Genomic DNA, 22,617 nt, shown 5'->3' with positions numbered 1-22,617 from the left:
ACAGATGGCAAGCAGTGCTTCAGTAAGAATTTTCTGAATATTTAATCATAAGAGTCATGCCACAACCAGTAAGCACTGGAATGATCTGACTTTAGAAGCAGTAGGACCAAGATACCAGCAAAAGTGTTTCTGAGCAGCTTTTACAGTCAAACAGCTCACAGTCATGTGTGCATAAAACAATACATTGCACACAAGTAAGGCATAAAGTACAGAAAAATCCATCCTGAATATTCTTGTTTTCATATGAAGGCAGGCTGGCCATAGTATGGTCATTATTGAGTGTGTTTTGCCAAAAAATCTCAGCAATCAACCTTTCATAAACCAGTGTTCATGAAAAAAAATCATTTAAAAAGTCAAATGTTTGCATATTGTTTAAAAACAAATGGAAAATGTGTGGATGCAAATATTTGAACAAAGAATTCCCCTGGTTTTCTCCAATCAAGAAGCAGGCATTGCATACAATATATCTGGCCAAATGCATTCAAATAACAACTCAAATCTTCAATAATCATGGCTAGTCACAACATGAATAATCCTCATGTTGAAAAAAAATGGAATAGAATATATTTCAGAGCAGTTCTGTAAAATAAGAGGAAGAAAATTCACCACAGAGAAATTCTATGCCCTGTTGTAACTTCCAAAGTTACAGTTTTCCATACTGTAGCATTAGTCTGACTTGGTATTTGCAATATAATTTAAAAATCAGTTTTTCCTTACTTCAGGTTTCCAAGCAGTGAAATTCCCTCTTTCCCTGTCCCCTCCCCTAGGGATCACTGCCTTAATTAAAACTTATAGGATCTTCATGGTAAAGGACAGTAACATGTAAGTAAATAAAAGTATATAGTTATATTATAAGTAGCCCTTTTAAAGGCTTTCCACTCTTTAGGAATTGCCTACAATTGAGTGCAGATTCACAGGGATTCTGTTTTCCTTAAAAAATTATAAAGAATAATTTAAAAATACCAGGTTTTGTGTGTTCAGGGTATTCCTGTATAACAATCTTTCCAGTATTTTTCCTTCAGAATCACTTATGGTAGGCTAGCACAAAATGTCATTATTTCACATGAGATTGAATAGAATTAAGATGGAGGTATCTCCTTTTATTTTCTCAGTTTTAGACTAGAAACATTCTTTTTTTATTTGATTCTGGTTTTCACTCTTAATTGAGATTTTTTTTTGTGTGTCATTACCCACTGCACATAGTAGTGAACAGCTTGAAAATGTGCGTTGACTTATCACAGGGATGTGGGAGATAAAACTAATTTAGCCACTAAAAACATACAATGACAATAATTCACTGTTGCTTTTGAGACTGATCTTAAAGATTTTAACTGACTGACCTACCCTTCAAATCTCCAGTTGAAAGCTGTAAGGGAGGTTGTGAAGAAAGGAAATCCAGAGCCAAGTCCAGAGCCAAGACTAAGTCTCAAGTCTTAGTCAAGAAGAGGCACCAAATCCACTTAGATGGTGTACAACATTCATATATATATATATATATATATATTCCTTTATAAATCATGTTGGTATCCTCTTGAACACCTGTTTTATCCCAATTGGCAGATATAGCATTTAACTGAGAGAATTTATGGGGATGGTCAATGCTGGGTCTCAAATAATAAGGCAGCAAAATAGGTCATTTTTGTCTTAATCCCACAGTGAAAGACAGATGAGTTTTTTCTTGGAGGTCTTTACACAAAATCCCAGGGGGAAAAAATGGTGCAATTGTTCATGGGAAGAAAGGTAAATGCAGTATAACTGAATTTGAACTTATGATGTCATGCATTTTGCGGAGGTGACAGGTCCTTTAAGGGTTTTGGAGAGTCTGGTTCACATACCAGCTGTGGTTTTTAGAGTCATAGTCTCATCTCAGAGTTTTCCTTCCTCATCAACACAGCATATTCCAGTTTTCTGGCTATTTTTAAGCAATGGTTTATTTTTTAAATGGTGCTTTAAAGACAACTTCAGTCTGCTTGGAATATTTTGTTTGCATGCTGCTTATCAGGTTTTACATTGGGTAGAAGTTAATAACAGCAAAAGCAGCAGAATAATAATTCCCAAAAAGCACCGTTTGTTTCTATAATTCAAAATGTCATATATGGGGGATCAAATCACTTATTCAGTCAAGCTGAGTTGTACTTGTTTATTAAGTTTTACACATGTGTTACATGCAGCAACAGTGATTTCAAGTTCTGTAGTTTAACTTGCATTAGAAAGCTGGGATATGTGTTATCATTAAAACAGACACTAAATTCCTGTTAGCACAACATATAAGTTAAAATCTTATCTAAATTTCATCAACGTTGTCTTTGCAGTAGATTATACTGATGAGGAAAATGCAATCATTTGGTTTGATTGCTGGAAGGCTCAGAATACCTTTTTTCAATTTAGAATTTTTAATAGTTGCAGTTACTGTTAAAAATGTTGATAAAGTGCCTTTTTGCTCTAAAAAAAATAAATTGCAATTGAAAAGGTTAAGAATTTTTCCTTACTGTAAGATTCTTCCTTGCTGTCATGAAGAAATTTCTAAGGCAGCCAACAAGAATGTTCTAATTCTTTTGTCCCCATTTCTCAAAATATCAAAATGATGTTATGTGCCTTGTTGTCCCAGATTGTCTGTCGGGAGATTGGAGAATAGATCATTTTATGATAACCCAGAAATAATGAGCCAAACACTATCCCTAATTGTAATACCCACACTCCTGATATCAGCTGGGCTGGAGGTGCTGTGGCAGAACACAGAGTTTGGGTTGGATTAGCTCTACAAGAAAATGTATAAAATATTTGCTGCATCTTTGATATTTGCAGTGCCCCACGAGGACTAAATATCAACCATCAGCATTAAAGTGAATTTCTTTGCAGTGGCACAGAAGTCTCTAGAAGGGCTGTAACAGATTGGATTTCCTCAGGGTCTGACGCAGCCCAAACATGTACAAGTCCATCATTATCTACTACCTGTGCTCATGACAGCGTTCACTGGACTCACCACTTCTGCCTTAATGCTGTAATTTTAAACCAGGCTCCAGCCTTTTGACTATTTCAAGTATGTTCTGCACATGACAGCACATTTTCCAACCACCTGCAGTTACTTAAATGCCATATGTATATTTTTTCATATATATATATTTAAATATATATGGATAGTCAGGCATTGGAACAGGCTGCCCAGGCAGTGGTGGAGTCTCCATCCCTGGAGGGATTTAAAAGCCAGGTAGATGTGGCACTTGAGGACATGGTTTAGTGGTGGGCTTGGCAGTGCTGGGTTAATGGTTGGACTCTATTTTGAGGCTTTTCCAACCTAAATGATTCTATAAATATATATATCATATCACACCTACAACCTTTATAAAGTCTCTCCTTCACCCTGACGAAAATACCTTCCTTTGCCAAGCAGGCAGCTGTGGGAGGCTTCCCTTCAGAAAGCTGCTTGGGCACTCCTATGAAATGTGAGATACCACATTTCAGAACAATTTCCAGACCTCACAGAGTTCCCAGAGAATTAAAAAACCTCTGTGCTCCTTAGGAAACAAATTTGCTGCCCATCCAGCGGGTGACAGCTCATAAAGATACTTGAGCCTACCCGTGACAGCTGCTAAGTAGGACCCAGCTGTCACCTGCCTGGGCTTTGCTTCTACTACCTCAGAAGATCCTTATGGAATCCTGCTCATAATGACATTGATAGCAGGTGAGTCTGGAAATGGTACATTTACCTATATCCAGAGGGGTCAATAATTAGGAAAGCCCTTATGCTTTCCTATATGTTGCATCCAATTTAAAGCAAACAAGAAAAGGCTTTGCACTGCCAGATTAGATCCCTGGAACACCTCCCAGCATTTAATAATTAAGGCTCTCCACTTTCCCATCCTCAGTGGATGTGGATATCAGTTGTTTTACTGCACTGTGAAACTTGAACAGTGGAAACAGCAGAGCTCTGAGGCAGCACTGGCACAGCCACACATCACCGGGTGAGAACTGAGCAAAGCCAGGCAATATGACCCAAAATAAAAGCCTGCCATCCAGGCACAACTCCTCCATGAAAAATACAAGAATGTGAAGCTGGTGACCCAGCATTTTTGACAGCCAAAGATGCCCCAGACTTAAAGTTGAGTTTCTCCCAGGCATAAGAGCAACAAAAGCAGGAAAAAGCCTCTCTTTCTTTGAGAGAAAACATAACAAAATTATTTCCTATGCCTTGAGTCAACCTGTTGCAAATGCCAACCTCCGCCAAGTTTGTGACACTTGTGGAGCATGACCACAAGTTAAGTGCTTTGAGGCTTTTAAAGGGAATAAAAACTAAAGCAAAAGTGCCTTAAAAGTACCAACAGAATTCCTACACTATTAACCCTTCCCCAAAACAAACACATAAACAAGGATCAATAAACATTCTCTTTTTTAGAGCAGATTAAGTCACTCCAAAGTATTTTTCAACCAAATTACTACCCATGTTTTCAAAGACTTCAAAGAGCCCAGCTAATTATACCCCAGCCGTGGCTGTATTGCCTATTGTCCCTTCTCCCATCAAGCATCATTTTAAGTGAGACATCCTTCCATTTGGCTGCAGAGTTTTGGAAGTGCTGGCATGTGGCTCTGGAGATCCCTTTCCCATCTGTTCAAATCATTTTTTATGTTCCTGGGCTGAAAGTGCAGTTGTTGTACTCTGATTTCTTCGAATACCCATCTGAATGCTTAATTTGACTGCTGGGAGGAGGCTTGCTGATTCCAGTGTTCCTTATTCCACGGACACACAAGTGGTTTTCATATCTGTATTCTGCTGTTCCCTACCGATGTAAAGGGGATATCACTCTTCTCACTGCCTAAGTACTGGCAAACAAATTTACATGACAGGGAGTTGCTCAAGTGCCACAATGATGGTACAAGTGCAGCTCGCTTGATTCTCCATTATTAATGTGCCAAATGAACAGTTTATCAGAGATGATACAGCCAAAAGAATGGAAATCAGCTACTGCCTGTGGTTTTAAACTGAAACTGGAACACAACATCCAGAAATGCATCACTTTTAAAGTGCCTCTCTATGGCTATCACAGACAACAAGGAAGAGGATGCAAATGGCTCTAAATTACTGTATCTAAAGCTTTGATCTAGTTGAAATAACCTGGTGTTTTACAGATCATTCATGTATTAAGTGGTAGGTGTGTGTTTCTGCTTCTTATTAGAAAACCCCCCAGCTGCTTTCTGAGAATTCAGCTCTGGGAGCCAGAGCGTTCCAGTTTCACTCTGTATTCTGGGACAGGTAGCAGAGACCAATTAATCAGGAAAGCTCCCTCAGATGGTCTAACCTTCTTTTGTCTTTGAACAGCACGACAGAAAATAAAAATGGGTCATCAATGCCTTAGCAAGAGCCTATGATAACCTTTCCTTGAAGAAATGCTAGACTTCAGAGACAGAGAAAAACAATCATGTGTTCGATGCCAAAGCATGTCAGCTGAGCATTGTTTGTTTTCAGAGCAGCACTAAAATACTGTGTTATAGCAAGGACACTGATAGCTTTCAACTTTTTAAATCCTAGGTGAAACAAAGGAGCTGGAAGATGTAACACTGAGGAACAGATTAAGTCAGTGCTCCATAAAGATGCCCACGGTCAGCAGGAGCCATGAGAAATAAGGGGATTTGGGCAATAAAGGCCAAATATCTGTGACACAGGATGTGTTTACAAGCTCCAAGCAACAGGTAGATGAGAAAAGCATGTCTGTAGATGAATAAATTAGCTGGAAAAATGGGTGGCACAAAAAAGAGGCAGAAATGGAAGAAACTTGTCACAAGAGGCATAAAGCTTCATTATCCTTCACTCGGTTTACATGCAAAGAGCAAGGAGGGACTGTACACAAAACCAAAGGGGAGGAGAGGCAAATAAATGACAATTCAAATCTCTGACTTGGCAGAAATCAGCCAAACGAATACAATTTTAACAGCACGAACAGATTCTTTAGGATTGACAGAACAGGCAGAAGCAGCAGGATGAAACCCGTGTTACATTTATTACAGATATAAAGAAAAAAAGAGAGGGAAAAAAAACAACAACACAGAACCAGACAGCTCTACAAGCATGATTTGAATGATAAAAATAGCAGAAAATAGTTGGCATGGAACATTTAGCAAATTATACCTAAACTGCAGTCAGTCAGCATGAATTTACCCACAGAGAGCTGGTAACAAATCTCCTACTGAGTCACTGAGGAAGCAGCAATACAGAAAAGATTTTGCAGAGAGAGAATCTGCAGGTATAATTACACGGCCTACAGGAGATATTTTTATATATATACATATGTATATATATATAAAAACAGCTGGAAATTAAACATGAATAAGGGAGCAACCAGTACAATCAAACTTCAGTTGCTGCAATAGGAAAGAACAGGAATAAATTAAAAGAGATCTTACATTAGAGGACACCAAGGGAGAAAAAGATCTTGAATGACAAGGCATATTTTGCACTATTCCCAGGAAAACACTTGGGGATGTGTGTGGGCAAGAATCCCAAGAGAGATGTTTTGTGCTTAACCAAAAGTAAGCCACACCCTCCTCCCCAGCCACTGAATGAATTCATGAAAAAAAATAAATTAAAATTAGGCTTTGAGCATATGAGATTTAAAATCTCAAATTTTAAGGTTGAAAGAGTCTTTGATGAATTATCCTGACTTCACACAGAATGCAGTGCCAAAGAATCTCACCCAGTAATTCTTGGCTGGACAACCAGATATCTAGGAAAAATACTTAGTCTCAATTTAAATAGTTCAGCAAATTCACTATGTCCATAGGTTAATTGTTCTGATGCTTAATTACTCCCAGTGAATCTTAAATGTACCTTGAATTAGTCTGTCTCCAGTTCCCAAACTCTGGATTTCGTTGCATTGTTTGATTTCAAAGCTCTCTAAAATCCTCTTTCTGGAGGTTCTACAGCTTTAAGTTTCCTTATCTTGTAGTAGGTTGGACTTGCTTAGTTTCTCATTATTAAACACGATTTTGAGATTCCAAATAATTTTCTTCCTTATTCTTTCCAAGTTTTTATTTTTTTCCCCTCCACATAAATTAAACACAAGTTACTAGGAAATGCCTAATCAGCGCACAGTCATAAATCTTGATTTAAAAAATAAACATCAAAGCAATTGCATCTTGATATGGAGCAGAAAGTCAGGTCTGAATTCCTGAAAAGGTTTTATAATCTGGCTTCTGATAGTTAACCCTGATTCAGTCTTTGCCTGATTTTTTACACTTAATCAGAAGAAAATCTGGGATAACTACACAGTTCTGGTTAAAGGAAGGAAAAAAAAATGGACAACACAGGAGGTTCAAGAGAGGATAACAGATAATAAGCCTTAATGCCTCTAAATGATAGAGAAAGAAGGTTAAACACGCTGTGGAAAAGAGAAAATTAACAGAAGACCTCACTGATATATAAAATACCTTTAGGGAATAGAAAGGATGAATTTTAGTAGACCAGCAATTTAACAGAGAACTATGCAAGCATGATTAATTAATTAACATCTGTATTAGTTAATGACAATGAAAAGCTCTGTGTTATTGCAGAGCTGCAGGAGGAGGAAAAAGCAAACCAGCAGAGAACTTTATCCTTTTTAATGCAGAAGTTTAACAGGTGACTGTGGAGGTACCACCACGCTTGGAAAACACATGGAGGAGGGAATGGGGTGGAGCTACTTTGGCCAGACTCAATTTTTTAGATAATAAAAGAGCTCTTTGTTCATTTTTTGCCATCTCTGCCTTCAAAATAAGTGTGACTGTTTTCCAGTTAACTCAGTTCCAGACTCTCTTTACAGAAAGGAGTTACCTGCTCACTGGTCCTGGGGAAATATTCAATATTCCAACTCCATAACAGAAAAAAAAACTGTGAGGAAAATTACAAAGAGAATATCTGCAGAGGTTGCAAAATCTCTGTCCTTGGAGGGCTTTAAGACCTGGGTGGACAAAACCCTGAACTGGCCTCACAAATTCAGGCTTGACCCTCTGAGCTCTACAACACCATGATATAAGATTTTATAACTTAAATAACAGAGAAACTATGAATCCTGGTAAATTTATAAGGGAAATATTTACATAATTTACCAAAATATGATATATTTAAATAACAAAAACATACAACAAATAGGATGTTTTTGCTGGGAGCAGTTAAACACACTGGAGTCTCTGAGGTGTTTTAGTGGGTCTTGATAACTATCAAAGTGTTTTGAAGCAGATCTATTTTTCAAGCAAGAGGCTGATTTATATCAAACAGAAGCTGTCATCTCAAAGTCTGCTTTATTTGGAGAGGTGAAGACTGGTTTTAAATGAAACTCACTTTAAAAAGAAATATTTGGAACTTACTTTTCTTTTTCCTTTGATCATGAAAAACAACTGGCAACAGGTGGTTCCTTTCAGTGACGAAAATTCAGTATATTGCTTATAAAAATACTTTTGCTAACCAATTTTCATGATTAATGGCTAGAACTCATTAGATGCTTTTATATTCTAACTGTATATATTGTTTTCTACTGTAAATATATTATTTAAAATATTATCTTAGATGCTTTACAACATCACAATATCTACAACTTGTTGCATATACCCCCTTTTAGATACAAATTCAAACTGCCATCTACTTACATTTAGAGAGAAATTATTATATTAGACATCACAAAAATACAGGGCCTAAATAGCTGTCTCTACCCATCCCTCCCTCCCCAACTGACCTGTGGTTGTTTAACCACCTGTGTAGGAGTTGGAACCAGATGATGTTTAAGGGCCCTTCCAAACCAAAACCATTTTATCACTCCATGAGCAGATTTTGATCTAACTACAAAACTTCTGCCTCCAGGATCACCAATTCAAGCCCCTTAAAAATCCTGCAAGGGAAGCAAATGGAAAAGAAAAAGGCATTTGTGCTACAAGGCAGGTAAATTTGCAGTGTATCTCAACTACGTTTTCTACACAAAGCCTGCTGATCTTGTGTCTGGGATCTTTTTCTGACCACTAACGCACCCACAATTTAAATTATTATACTGATATACAGTCATTAGATAGAAAATGTGTCCGATCTGGTCTGTTTTTGGCAAGATAAAAGACTAGAGAGCAGGAATTTGTCTCTATCGTGTTCTCCTAGAAGGAGGAAGTCAAAGGTGACGTTTTGCAGAATTAAGGTCGAGAATGTACAAAGGTGCAGGGCCCTTTTTAACAGGAGAAAAGTTGCACCCATGCTGACAGTACATCCTGAGACACTTCATGGTGTTTCAAAAGCAACTTGTAACTTTGGCATAAACAAGATATGACATCTCTCAATTATGACTCTCTTTTCAGACTGGTTAGCTCTTTGGTGATTTCCCAAAGCAAGGGACAGCATTCTCACCATCAATTAAGACTTTTTTATATGCATTCAGCCTTCATTAAAAAAAGTATTTTAAATAATAGAAAATATTGTCAAATAAAAAGTTTAGTCTTACTAAACATAGCAATTAACTAATATAACCATGATAACATTATGATTGATAGTGTATAACTGAGTAGATTTAACAGGATACCACTGTAGGAAAGAAAGGTTGTTGCCAAACATTTTTATTTCAGTTCTACTGACCAAGACAAATCCAAGGGCTTTAAATATGACACCAATCTAGTATTGTCTTCTAAGAATCAGTTTCCAAGTGCATGTCTTGGATGCTGAAGTCAATCAAAATAATTTAGCCACTAATTCTTTTGTGGTGGTATTTTTTTTCTTCTTCTCTTTTTTTTTAATCCCTGAGATTTCAGCAATGAAATTTAAAAAAAAAAAAAAAAAAAAAAGCTCAGTTTCTCTGGCATCAGCCCAGGCTTCTCACAATGAACTCCTGTAGTTTTTGGTTAAGCCTCTTAAGTTTCCTGTGCCTCAGGGAATGGCAATAATCTCTCTAGTACTCAGAACTGTCTTTAAAAGCTACTTTTGTCCACTTCAGTTTGTGTGTACAGTACCATTGAACCATTGCTCGTTTTCAACGCTTCACAATTTAAATACAAACTTCTGTGATAACCTTGACACCGCTTTTTCCAGGGCACAGAAGCCCCAGATCAGCAGCACCTCACTGCCTTGATGTTTTGCTGAAATACAACAAAGAAAGTCACAATGCAAAGAATTAGAAGAAAATGCCAAGGCCACATTGCTCTGATAAGAAAATCATGATGAAACTGTTACTGTGATTCTGTGACATTCATATTAAGTTGTATTTATAACAGAATTCCCTTGCATAGATAGAGTTCACTAATAAAACCAGGGAGAAAGCTTTTCTTACAGATTTGATAACTCCTCACAGTAAAATCCCTCATTATGTCTTAGGAACCCCTCAGTCCAGGTGCATAAAACTGAAAATAAATCCTCACTGAATATACAGGATATGCTGATTTTTGTTTCTTCCCTCAGGCTGCCCTCCCACTGAAGCCAAAGCTTTCTTTCAGGAGATTGTAAAGACTTAGTGCAAGAACTCTTTTTTAATGGAAAAAGTAGAAATTTGACTCGTTTCTTGCACCATTTTTGTGTAAGTGTGACATCCACTGGCAGGCAGTGGAGAGGAAAACTGATTCAGCGAGTAGTTCAATAAACTGCAGCATCCCAGAGCTCTGCTTTTATTGTAACCTCTTATTCCAACAAACTTTACCAATATATTTGCCCAACGTGGGCCTGAGAGTGGAAACAGTTTTGAGAAAGGAAAAGATATTAATTAAAAGCAAGCAATAAATTCAGAGGTGTTTACTATTATTCCTCCTTTTTCTAATAAGAAAACTGAAAGCATCCCAGGTCAAAGCAACAGTTAAAAGTTAAAAAAAACCACCGGTCAAAGTTTTTCAGCAACAGTCACGGTTTAACAATTGTCCACCAGATGCTGATGTGGAAAAAGAGACACACTGTTACGATCCGCCCCAGAAAAGGGGGGGTAACCCAGGTTTTATTAATAAATCCCTTGGGGTGGATTAGAGTGAAACGACATTAAATAATTGGTGTTTGAAAACTTACATACGTAGGGTTTATTTTAGAACAATTTTGTTTCAAAGATAAACAGGTATGTTGCCATTTTGGGTGTTATCGTCTATATGTCTCATCTATAGCAATATGGCATAAAGATAACCTTTAGGGAAAATGCATAAAGGAGAGAAAGGAAAGACAGGATAAGGGTAAGGGAGAGTAAGGGAAAGCAAAGATGAGAGTGGAAAGATGTCTATAGTCACTGCCCACGGGGTCCAGCGATGGAACTTGGGAGTTGCAGCTTCCACGTCTGTGAGTTGAAGTGGTGGCCTTGATCCATTGGGGTGGGGGAGGGAAGCCCCCACACTCCAAGAAGTTATGAGTTATTATATCCATGGATGGTGTCCCGGGCCATGCCACAAGCCTCCAACGTCTGCTGGGCCTGCGCAGAGTTCCTGTGAGGGGCCTCGTAAAAGGGTTTTTCCCGCCTTTCAAGATTGGCGGGGGGATGCGCTTTGATGGCCGTACCATCAACCTCCAACATCTAGGACAGCCCAGAGCAGAGTTCATGTGGAGGGCACGGTAAACATGGCTCTCCTCGCCTTTTCAGGGCTTGACACCTTCAGCAGCACTGGAGGGGGAGATGGGCCCAGCTGCCCATCAGAGGTATAATGCAAAAGTCCTGCAAAAGCCTGAAAAAGTCTCCTGGCAATCCTAGAATGCATAAATCATTAACCGTTTCAGTCTCTGATACTCACAGAACTTGAAACACAGAACTGTTACCAGTTGTTATGATGGCTGTTTTCAGATTGTTTCTTTAAGAGCTTGGGCAAGTGAAAAAAATTACCCTGCATCTGTAGAAGAAAAAAATCAGACGGGGAGAGACCTTTGGTGTTCACCTGGTCCAACATCCTGCGTGACACAGAGTCAACTTGTAAATTAAATCAGATTGTTCATGGCAATGTCCAGTCAAGTTTTAAAAGCCTCTAAAGATGAAGATTCCCCGCAGTGCCCTAGGCAGCCTCTGCCAGTGCACATCCACATACAAGATAACAATTCTCTCCTTAAATCTAACTGGAAGTTCCCTTTTTCTGTCTGTGACCATTGCTTTGATCATGTCCTTTGGTTGTCCTGAGAAGGGTTTCCTTCATCTCTGTTACCCACCCATTCCTACCTTTTGGCAGTCCTGGTCCAAGACTATAGAAAGAGGTATTACTGGATTTTGGACATAGACAAGAACTCTTGTTTCTCAGCATACACCACATTCTCTCCCCTGATGTTGAAGATTCCCTAAACAGGAGGGCAATGCAATAAAATCCTGCCAGTGGAAGGGGCAGCCAACTCCCCCTTTGTCTGCTTTCACCTGGCATCAGCCTTGAGGGTTGCCAGGACTGTCCAAAAGACAATTCAACTCACTAACCCATCTGGAAGCTAATTAGTGAACACAAAACAAAAGAGGCCATTTGTTTGACCACTGCAGAGCAGGTAAAAGGAAAGGGAGGGAATTGATGAGAGGGGAGAAAAAGCCCCTGCCTTGCTTATGGCAACAAGCCAACAGATCAACTCGGACATCTGTGAAACTGCAACCTAAAAACCACATACCTTTAGGATCCTAGAATAGTTATGATTGTTAGCCCAAGTGGCTATAGTTTTAAGCACAGAAAAATAATCTTTTAAATGGTTTAAAAATGGTCAGATGAGGGAAATTTAAGTCATCCTTCTCTAGATACTGAAGGAGATGAATGGTGCATCCAAGTTCCTAAGCTATTTTGCAAAAGTGAGCCACAGGCTGGTTTGTCAGGCTGATGCACAGTATTCCTCTGTCAGGAATGCCTCTTAAATATTAACCAAAAGTCTGCAGCAGCCTTCCTATCATGAGCACTCAGAGATGGTTTATTTTTTCCGCTCAGAATGTGAAGTAAAACTTCAGCTGAAATTAAATCGTGTACAAATTGCCATCTGTGTTTATTCCAGCAGGATTATCATTCTGGATTGTTTTATTTTGGAGAAAAAAAGTCGGGTAAGGATTGTGACTTTAAGGTTGCAGCGTGTACAGACTTCAGGAGGTGTTTTAAACTGCATTTCTTTGCCATTCATTTGTGAAGGATTTTTATTCCTGAGACTCTCACAGCTGTTTCACAGACTTTGTAAGCAGGTCTATATGTTGTTTTATATTTTGTAAAAATCTATAATTTTGCTTCTTTTTTTCCCCTCTAAATTGATCCCTACTCTTCATAAACTCCTTTTTCAACCTTTGTACTTTCTTCCAGTCACCAGCGACATCAGTTGTTGTCTGGGAAACACATCTTGTGTTCTCCTGAGCATCCCTGTCCTGCTAATGAAAGAAATCCCTTCGCAGCCCTGGGTCACATCATGTTAATTCAGCAGCTCTGTGAGAGAGCCAAGCAGCTGATTTAGTGAGCAACCTGCAATGCAAAAAGCTCTTTACAAGACTCCCAGAGAGGAAGAGCTTCCAGAAGGAAAGCTTCCTGACAATCTCCAAGCAGTTGCCTGGCCAGGGAATTACACACATTCAGAGAATCACATCTTCTCTCACTCACCAAGGACAACAGCAAAACATGCAGCAATTGGAATGGCCATAGGAAAATGTTCAGAGTAGTAGTATTTTCTGCAGACAACCACCATACAACCCTTTGGAAAATAAGTCTATATAAGAGATCAGAAGAGGATATTTTGTTGCAGAAAAAAAACCTTACCAAAAGTAAAATAAATTCAAACCCAGACCACAGCACTTAATTAATGCTTTTTCAGCTAAAAAGTATGACAAAACTCTACCCAATTCATCCTTCTCCACCTTTCAGCAGGGAAATAGGTAGATCCAGAAACAGAGCTAAGACTATAATAGCAGAAAGTGGGCAGATAGGATTGTCATTTGGAACTTGAGTAGCACAAACCAGGCAAGTTTAGGCAGACTGGAGCCATTCTTCCTTTTTTTCTTTTCTTTTTATTTTATTAAACTAAATAAAAGTGACGCTTCCAAGGTCAAACTGCTAGGGAAGGTCAGTTCTGAAGGTGCAAGCTCTATGAATGGTATTATTAAATCAGGGGGTCCACTTGGTCAAGGTGATCTCTCAGCTTGGGTATTTCACAGACCAGTGGAGGCCAGGACTGGATGAAATTCTTCTCTGGTTTAATTAGAGGCTTCGAAGCCCTGTAAGAACCTAATTTTCTCTGGGCCAGATAGGAAATCAATAAAGAGAGTAAACCTGCAAAATGTACACCTGGATCATGAACAGCTCTATAGAATACTGCTCAATATCAGCATCAACTTCAGTTAAACTCTGTATTAATTCATGGTTAAGAAAGTTTATTTGCCAACAGCCTAGGAGGAAAAAGACTGCTATAAAAAATGGCCTTCAGAATGGATGTTCTGTGCAAACTGAAAGTGGAAAGATACCCCTGGATTGTGTAAAAGCTAAAGGGGGGGAGTGTTCATCTCATCCCACTGCCCAAAAGAGAGCAGATTTCTGAAAAACATGGCAACAGAGAACAGGAATGGATTTCAAATAACTCCCTTTTGCATAACTGTATTATTTGTTGTCTGTACCTACTGACATCACCTCTGTGATTTTTCAATGATCCACCACACTCCTGGTCCTTTGCTCCAGGGAAAGCAAGCCTGCATTAAAATGATAATAAAAAAAAAAAGCCAAAGTCCTGGTGATTTATAGTCTCTTACTGAGCTGTGTAAATGATTCTCTGCTCAGAATATTAAAGCTATTTGCCATTCAAACCCAGACCCGATTTTCACAGAGGACCTCTCCCATTAATTGAAGGTTAGATCAATATCACTATTTCTAGGGAGTTTGAAATACATGCCAGGAAACATTTCCATATTAAAATTCAACAACATATTACACCTACAAACTCGCTCTTGCCTGAGGCAAACCTTAAGCAGGAGATATTTCAACCCCTTAATCTCATTCTCCTCCATATCAGGTTGTTGTTGGGCTCGGCTTCCGCCTTCGCACATTTAATTCACGTCAGGCCTTGCAACTCTCACTGCTTGCTGTCACTACATTACTATTCTTGGCTTCTTTCTCTCAGGACTGCTGTTCTCCAAAATGCCCTGTTAAACCAGCATAGACTGATGGGTATTTTGAATGGTTTTTACTATTCCATGCTTTGGCCCAACTCTGATGTGATGAAGAGTTGGCCTTGCTGTCACACTTTAGACATAACTCAGCACATCTCCCCACAGTTTCTAGATGAAGATTTACAACAGAAATCAAGAGTTTTACCTAAAATTGATGCAAGCAAAACAGATTGAGTTACAGCAATTGCTAGTTAATGAATTGGGCCCCAAATTTTGTCCTTACCTTGACATTCACTGCAGTCAGACATGCCTCAGCCAGCAGTGGGATGGAAAACAGCCTGGATGACCCTTAGTGGTCTTTTATACTTCTAATAAGAAGAAAATGCACTGGGAATAGAATCAGAAATGTAAACATTGTCCACTATAACCTTTTAAATGTGTCAAGTGTCTTTTCCACTCCTCTTGTGGGATGTGAATGCACAATCAGGAGGTCCAGGTAATGAGATCTGCAGGGTTCACTTCTTACAGAAAATGCTCATCAGTATCATGTGTTATTAACCTCTGCAGTAAAAGATCACCAGGTCCTTTTCCTCTTTCATTAAAAGTTTCCCAGATAGAAAAAGGGGTCGAGTTCACCCCAGCTGTGGTGTCCCCAGTGGTCTCAAGAAGCTTTCCACAAAGGTGATTTGCTTTCATCACTCCATGTTTTTTTCTCTTCCCTCCCTATTTTGCATACATGAGGTAAAGCAGATGTAATTTCTTTTTCAAAGCCCATAATCCCCAATTAAAATGACCAACAAACACTTTAATCAAAGGTTAATTACTAGTTTCTGGATTTTCCATTTCCATCTTCTATCTCCAAAATGCTGCTTTTTTAAAATAGATTTTCTTGTATTTAGAGTTTCTTAGAATGTCAGCAAAGCCCTAATACAGAGCTCACTAATTCCAAGACAATACTATTTCATCACAGACATAACATTTAACTTGGAAGCAAAAACAGAGGGAAAAGCCCCCAAAACAAATCTTTAAAATGCTGCTTGTATTTTAAAAGTGAACATCAAGAACTGTGACATAACTGACGACAAGTGTCTCACACAGACCTTATATCATTTAGCAGGAAAACATTGCTGATGGGAAATGCAGAATTGAATTGCAGGAGACTAAAGTCTCAAAAATCACTTACAAGACAGCATTCCCATTTAAAAGCTAGATGCCAAATATTCCATAGGTTTAGTAAATTCCATGATGGTGACAATTTTTCTTTGTTAAAATTAATACAGGAGAAGGGGTTGTTTTGAAGTGACACATTATTTAACATGTTCCCAGGAAGCCAATTTTGAGAATTTTAATGGAAGTTTATTACTAATTAAAAAGAAGCATCTTTTTGTCCAGCAGCAGCAGCATCCATAGCTTCTAAAGAAGTGACTCCATTTGAGAATAAATAACTCAGTTCCTACAGCTGAAGGTTGTCTATACTTGTTAAAAGTTCTCCTTCTCATTGTCTGCCAAATCCCTAGAAAGAAAAGTCCTGTCCCACCTACAAAGGATGCCTGGATGGGAGTTTCTGAAATTTTCCCAATAGTGAGAACTTGTCCATCAGGAAGCTCATGGCTCTTTTCAGGACAGGAGGAAGAAGTAGCAGTTGCTGTTTCATTTTCAAAATCCAATGCCACACAACAAAACTTTTCCTTGATGTCTCTCACCATCTCCTGTTCTGCTGCAGGCAGCCAAGAAGTTTTTAATCAAGACACAGTGTGACAGTCAGGACACAGATTTTCCCAAGCCCATTTTTAAGACAAGCTCCAGCACTTTACAGATATGAAGTCATGTTCAAACTGTAAAAAAAACCCACCTATTTTTTAATAAAAATGTGAATCTCTCATTAAAGTAAAACACACCACTAGGAAAATATAACAATACCTGTGTAAAGTCATGTTATTCTTGGGTAGGAAATGAAGCACGTTTTCCACTCAAAATGAATAAGGCATTTCTGATACACAAATAATTGAATTTTAAACATAAAACAAGTATTTAAGACAGTCATAATTCCTGTAAGCTGCCCATCTTTGTATACAAAATTATATCATGGCATCAGGCTACAAAGTCTGTAGTATTTTAACTTGTTTTTCAAAATATATGAAGACTCAAGACTTCAAGAGAAGGACAGGTGGAAAATTCAACCCCCAGGAAGACTCACCAGTCATTGGTCCCACGGCAGAGACAGCACTGCCTGAATTGCTCCACACATGGCTGGCACACTGAATGTTTTAAACAGAATCTGGAATGAAGAGTAGAAAAAACTTTCAGATCTACACTTAACAGGATCTGAAGAGATAGTAAATTTTATTTCTTTTAAAATTAATACTGACAGTTACTACTCTTGAGTCCCCTCCTGAACCACAGCTCTTCTGTGAACAGCATGTTATATTTTCTTTGGGATTTCATTTGAAAAGAAAATCACCAAAGCCAGTGGATATCTTTCTATTAACCCAGGTCAGATTTTTGCTGACAACATTAATTGAAGATGATACCCCTGGGATAATTTTCTTACACTGATGGCAGGACTGCACAGTGGAGAAATCTAGAGAGTTTTATATGTATATATCTACACACACATAAAAAATGCACAGAAGACACAGCTGGAAGGAGCCATGAGGAATAAGCTGCCTATTCCCATCTCAAGGAATAATAAGCCATTCCTCTAAGATCAGAGTCCAACTGTAAACTCAACACTGCCAAGGTCATCACTAAACCATGTCCTCAAGTGCCACATCTAATGGCTTTTAAATCCCTATAGGGATGGGGACTCAACCATCACCATCAGAGCTTCTGATGTGAGGGGGTTAACTCAAATTTTGGATTTCAGAGGCTAATATTTTTGCCAATGAAGCCAACATTTAATGGAAACTATGCTTTCAATTAAAGGTTACATGAATTAACAATATTTCATAATTATGGTGATGAATTTAATGCAATCAGCAATAAACAAGAAGCCTTTAAACAATCTTGAAAGCAAGATTTATCATTACAGTATAATGACAGAGGAGCAGTCCTGGACACGTCTATTGTATGAGCCACATCTCCTGGTTGTTAAAAAGTACACTGTTCTTATGGTCTGTTGTAGTTTGTTATCTCCCAGTTGTATTCTCTCCCAGTAATTCATTCTGTCAAACTCACTACTTAATTAATTTATTTACACTGTTGCTAAATTGATGCATAATCTTCCTATTAAATATATGCCAAAAGTTGGAACAAAGGGAAGTGCAGAGTCACATCCCATTTTCCCAGGTGATTCTATACCTATATCTGTATTTAAATCACATTTACTTCTCTTTCTATCACTGGTTAAACTTGTAACATGGACTTTTGGCCATAAAGCTGCTCCAAAATATATAAAACTTCAGAGGTCTGCTTTTTGTTCTGATTAAAGTTGGCTAGATCAGACTAGGTATGTCACAGGCAGGAACACTTAGCAAAGCATCATTTGCTAAGACAACTCATTTTCCCAAGACAACACAAACATTCCAGTTTTGGAACACTTTTCCCCTGACCCCTGAAGAGGTGCTCCACTTGGAAGTTCCACAAAGTCATGTGCTTTATTCTAATCTTTCAAAACTCACAATTCTGGTATGACAAGTAGCATTTTGCCTGATGCAGAAGTGCTGATGAAGGGACAGTGTCAAGGGTAGAAAGCAGTAGCTGAGGAGTTGGGCTACAAGTTGAACACTCTTGGTAGCCAGAGGTGGGCACCCAAAATGTGCCACTGATCCAAAACTCACACTGAAGATTCAGCTGGTTCACAACCAGCACTTTCAAACCTCACTTTTAAATACATCAATGACTCACCAACTCCAACCAAAAAAAATCACATAATCCTGTGTTATCATTATCTAGATACACACCAAAACTCAGCATCACAAGCCTCTTGGCTTCAGCTTTCCTACATCCAGAACTGAGCACAGTCTTGTGAACACACACACACACACAAAAAAAAAAAATCACTCCGAGCTTTTAAAAGGATACCTGTGCATGGCAGTGACATATTTTCAAGTCCCAAATGTTTCAGGACCTTGATAATGCAAGAGCAGCAGCAACTCTTGCTCTCTCATCATGGCTTACCCATCTTGCCAACCCACACTAACCATAAGGGATTAGCTCCCAAATTAAGAACAAAATTGAACACCGGGGACTATTGATATTTTTTAGCTGCTTCCATGCAGGAATGATCCGTGGCACAGGGTTCAGACAATTACCTGAGTCATTTTTTCCATGGCTGGCCTTCAGATTCAAGGGGGTCTCAGTCAAAAGGGTGGGATGTTCCTCCAGCAAAACCAGAGTTTGTTGTAGGAAGAATGATGTCAAAACCTAAAAGTGAAAAAATGCTTTAGAGAAGTGTCTCAAAATGGTTTCCTCTGCCCACAGAACTACAAAGAAAGCTCTTCAAATACAGCCTGAGTAATGGATTTTTAATATATTTTTAGTAATATATTAAATTATATTAAATAATATTATATTTAAAATACAAGTAGTATATATCATACAATAAAAATTGTTATTTCTATCTTTTATTTTATTAATATTTTTACAGACATTAAAATAGACAGAAAGCATGCAAGTGCAAATCTGCCAAATTCACCTCTATTTTAGAACTGAAACCACTGTGCTGTGGTTTTATTCTTTTTTTTACCTCAGCTTTGCCTGACCCAATGAGCTTATTTTTGAGCATAAAACATCAGGATAGTTTTATGGGTAAGTTTATTTGAAGAATATCTCAGAAACAAGTATTATTATGCTCCAAAATGAACTTAAATGGAAGAAAGATCCTCTTTTGTGAAGCACCTACAAAGTTAACAGCTGTCCAGAGCTGGAATTACTCATTAGAGGAAAAAAAAAAAAATCAGTCCTAAAAAGAAATTTCAATTCCATATCAATCCCCTAAAAAAAAATGAATAATCAGATGTTTCCAGAAGTGGGGCTTGGGATGCCAGGCCATCTTCCATTTGAAGGTTTAGAATAGAAATGCAGGGAGAAGTTGAATAAACCAGAAAGTAATTATGTAAAAGTTTAAAAATATATATCAGTCAGATATAAGAAAAAAATGCTATTTCAGACAGGGAACACATAAGGGAAGAGAAGGTGTTTACATAATTCACAAAGTGCTGGTGATTTCAGCAGTGAGGAACAAAGCAGGACCCTGCCTAAATCTTGGGCAGTTTCCAGGTTTTCCCTCAAATCCAGGCACTGCACAGCCCAGTAACCATAATGTTGAGGGATAATGATATTCCCCAAGAACCAAAATAATTCAGTGTTGATTTTATAGGCCATGAGACTTAAATGTGAGCAGCAAAGACAAATTACTGAGGAAGAACTACCCCAAATTACCCCAACACTTATATTAAACATTTATGTTGTCACTAGAGTCAGAAAAGCTCCATCCCTCCCACATGTTGTCAGGTCAGCTCCTGGGAACAAATTAACAGGGATGGACAATGCCCTGTATTATTATCCAGCGGAAAACAGAGCAGGCCTAATTTGAATATTGTGAATTGAAGCACGGGAGAAGAGGAATGTGCTCCCCCCTCCGCTCCCACATCCTGCAGTATCCCTGCTCCCACTTTCCCCTCACACTCAGCCTCCTTCTTTGGTGATCCCCCTCTTTCTGTACCCTGTGGATGGTTGGGCACTGCACTATTGTGCCTTTGTCCCATTTTTGGCACGTTACCCAGTAATTCCCTTGTCTCTTCTGCATCAAGATGCTTTTAGGAGTATGACTTCCAAGCATTAGAAATAAATCTGTGGCTTGGATCAAAATCATGCAACTGGTTTAGAAAATTTTGGGGGAAATATATATATATATGCACATGCAAAAGATATTGCCTTTGCATCAAAACTTTAGGAATTTTATTCCAGAAATTCTGAAAGGAGGAGTCTTTGTGTTTGTTACAGAACTTCAGGAGGACCTGAGATACATAACTGAATCACAGAAGCCTGTATATAACCAAAAATACACTTTTTTCCTTATTTGCAATAATCATAGCAGTCATCAACTCTGTTTCTTGTCTCTTCCCTACCAGAAGAAGGGAAGTTTGGAGACCCACTTCCACAAGTGATTTGAGTGACAAAGAAGAAAAGCTAAAGCTACAAGAGCCCATACAGTACCTGACCATTATCTGAACTACAGCAGGGCCAGAAGCCTCCTTCACATTACACCTTAAAACCAATCTATCCACCCATGAGTTCACACTACAGGAAAGCACATGTCACCTTTTTAACCTTCTCCAATTCCTTTTCCTAATTACATTTTAGATAGTCTGCTCTTGCATCCAGCATTACCCAGAGAAGGAACACACAGCAGTATGTGTTGTGCACAGGACAATTTCCAGATGTGGGAACATAAATAATGACCTCCAATTTTTTTTTTTCTTCAGCAAAATATAATTTCTTGCTGAATGCAGACAGCAGGAAAATTATCAGGGAGCAAAACATAATGGGATGTACGAGGTAGACAGGTGTCCTCACAGCAAGCAGTGCAAGACTGAAATCCAAATATTGTGCTTCCACCTAGTGGAGTAGGAGGGCAGTTTATTTCCAGATACGAACTGAGGAAGTCCCATTGCTCCTCTATCGACTTTGGTTTGTTATCTGGAACACTCTGCACTCACCAGTTTGGGTTCATGAATACGACGCAAGAACTGACTTTAGATACAGAGATTATAATTTCACACACTTCATCCTGGAAAGTGTGAGTACAGAACAACCCTAGCCCCTTGTCATCCTTTCTGTGGTATTTTCCATAGGAAAACGTTACCAGGAGAATTTCCCTGTGGAATTTTCTCCCCAGGCCATTTTACCTGGAGACTAGGGACCAAATAACAATCCTGTCTCTAAAGAGGAGGTACAATATTTCCACATACACACTCAGACACTTCCCCAAGAGACCAGGACATATGGAATATCTGAGATATTTAACAGAGTGAGAGTGTCCTTTGGACTTCCCATGCCTCTCCAGTTTCTCCTGCACTTCCCAAAGAGGTCACTGCTCTGGCCACACACCAAGGAAGTTGTGCCTCAACAAAATTACATTAAAAATAAACACCCACCTTTCCCATGTCACTCCAGTTACTGATAACTCCATGCTCAATGGGGTATTTCAGCCTCAGGATCCCTCTTTTACTTGGTGCTTCAGCCTCTACATTGCTGTCTTTTTGATCCACTCCAACCATAACATCCTGCAAAGGATATTATTCCAATATTAGTGCAATATATCAGGCACATCAGAGATAGAATAACATTTTTAAGTTAAAACTTCATGTGAAATACTGTACCTGTTACTGCCCTCACAGAATGTACTCCCAAAACATGTAAGGAACTAAAATGTGAATTTATGGGAAACCACCTACTCTGGAATCATTCTTCCTATAAATCAACCAGGAAGAGCAAGGCAGCTTCAAAAATGAAGGAAGTATCACATACTTGGTGCTGCCCACACAGGAGTCCAGCCAAGGTGGGCACCAGTAAACTCATCATTCTCCATCAGAGGTGGGTCCTTTGTCACTGCACAAAGGAATAAAGGGAAGGAATTATAGGTGGAAAAGGTATAATCTCTCTAGATTTACTTATTTGGTTG

At 38.6% G+C, this 22,617-nt stretch overlaps 1 protein-coding gene across 1 annotated transcript; it reads right to left on the bottom strand.

Moving 5' to 3' along the window:
* Positions 1–17,203: 17,203 nt before the first annotated feature.
* LOC103758008 (actin-like) lies at positions 17,204–22,540 on the bottom strand. The gene is made up of 4 exons (XM_018081798.1): positions 22,464–22,540; positions 22,091–22,219; positions 19,244–19,355; positions 17,204–17,268 (listed from the first exon to the last, which is right to left on the bottom strand). The coding sequence occupies exons 1-4, from the start codon at positions 22,515–22,517 to the stop codon at positions 17,258–17,260; spliced, it is 306 nt and encodes a 101-aa protein (XP_017937287.1). The 5' UTR covers positions 22,518–22,540; the 3' UTR covers positions 17,204–17,257.
* Positions 22,541–22,617: the final 77 nt, after the last annotated feature.

This window comes from Manacus vitellinus, unplaced genomic scaffold (assembly GCF_001715985.3).
Source record: "Manacus vitellinus isolate BGI_N305 unplaced genomic scaffold, ASM171598v3 scaffold_57_pilon, whole genome shotgun sequence".
Lineage (NCBI taxonomy): Eukaryota > Metazoa > Chordata > Aves > Passeriformes > Pipridae > Manacus > Manacus vitellinus.
The sequence above is the reverse complement of the archived record's forward strand: the minus strand, read 5'-3'. Positions and strand labels throughout refer to the sequence as shown.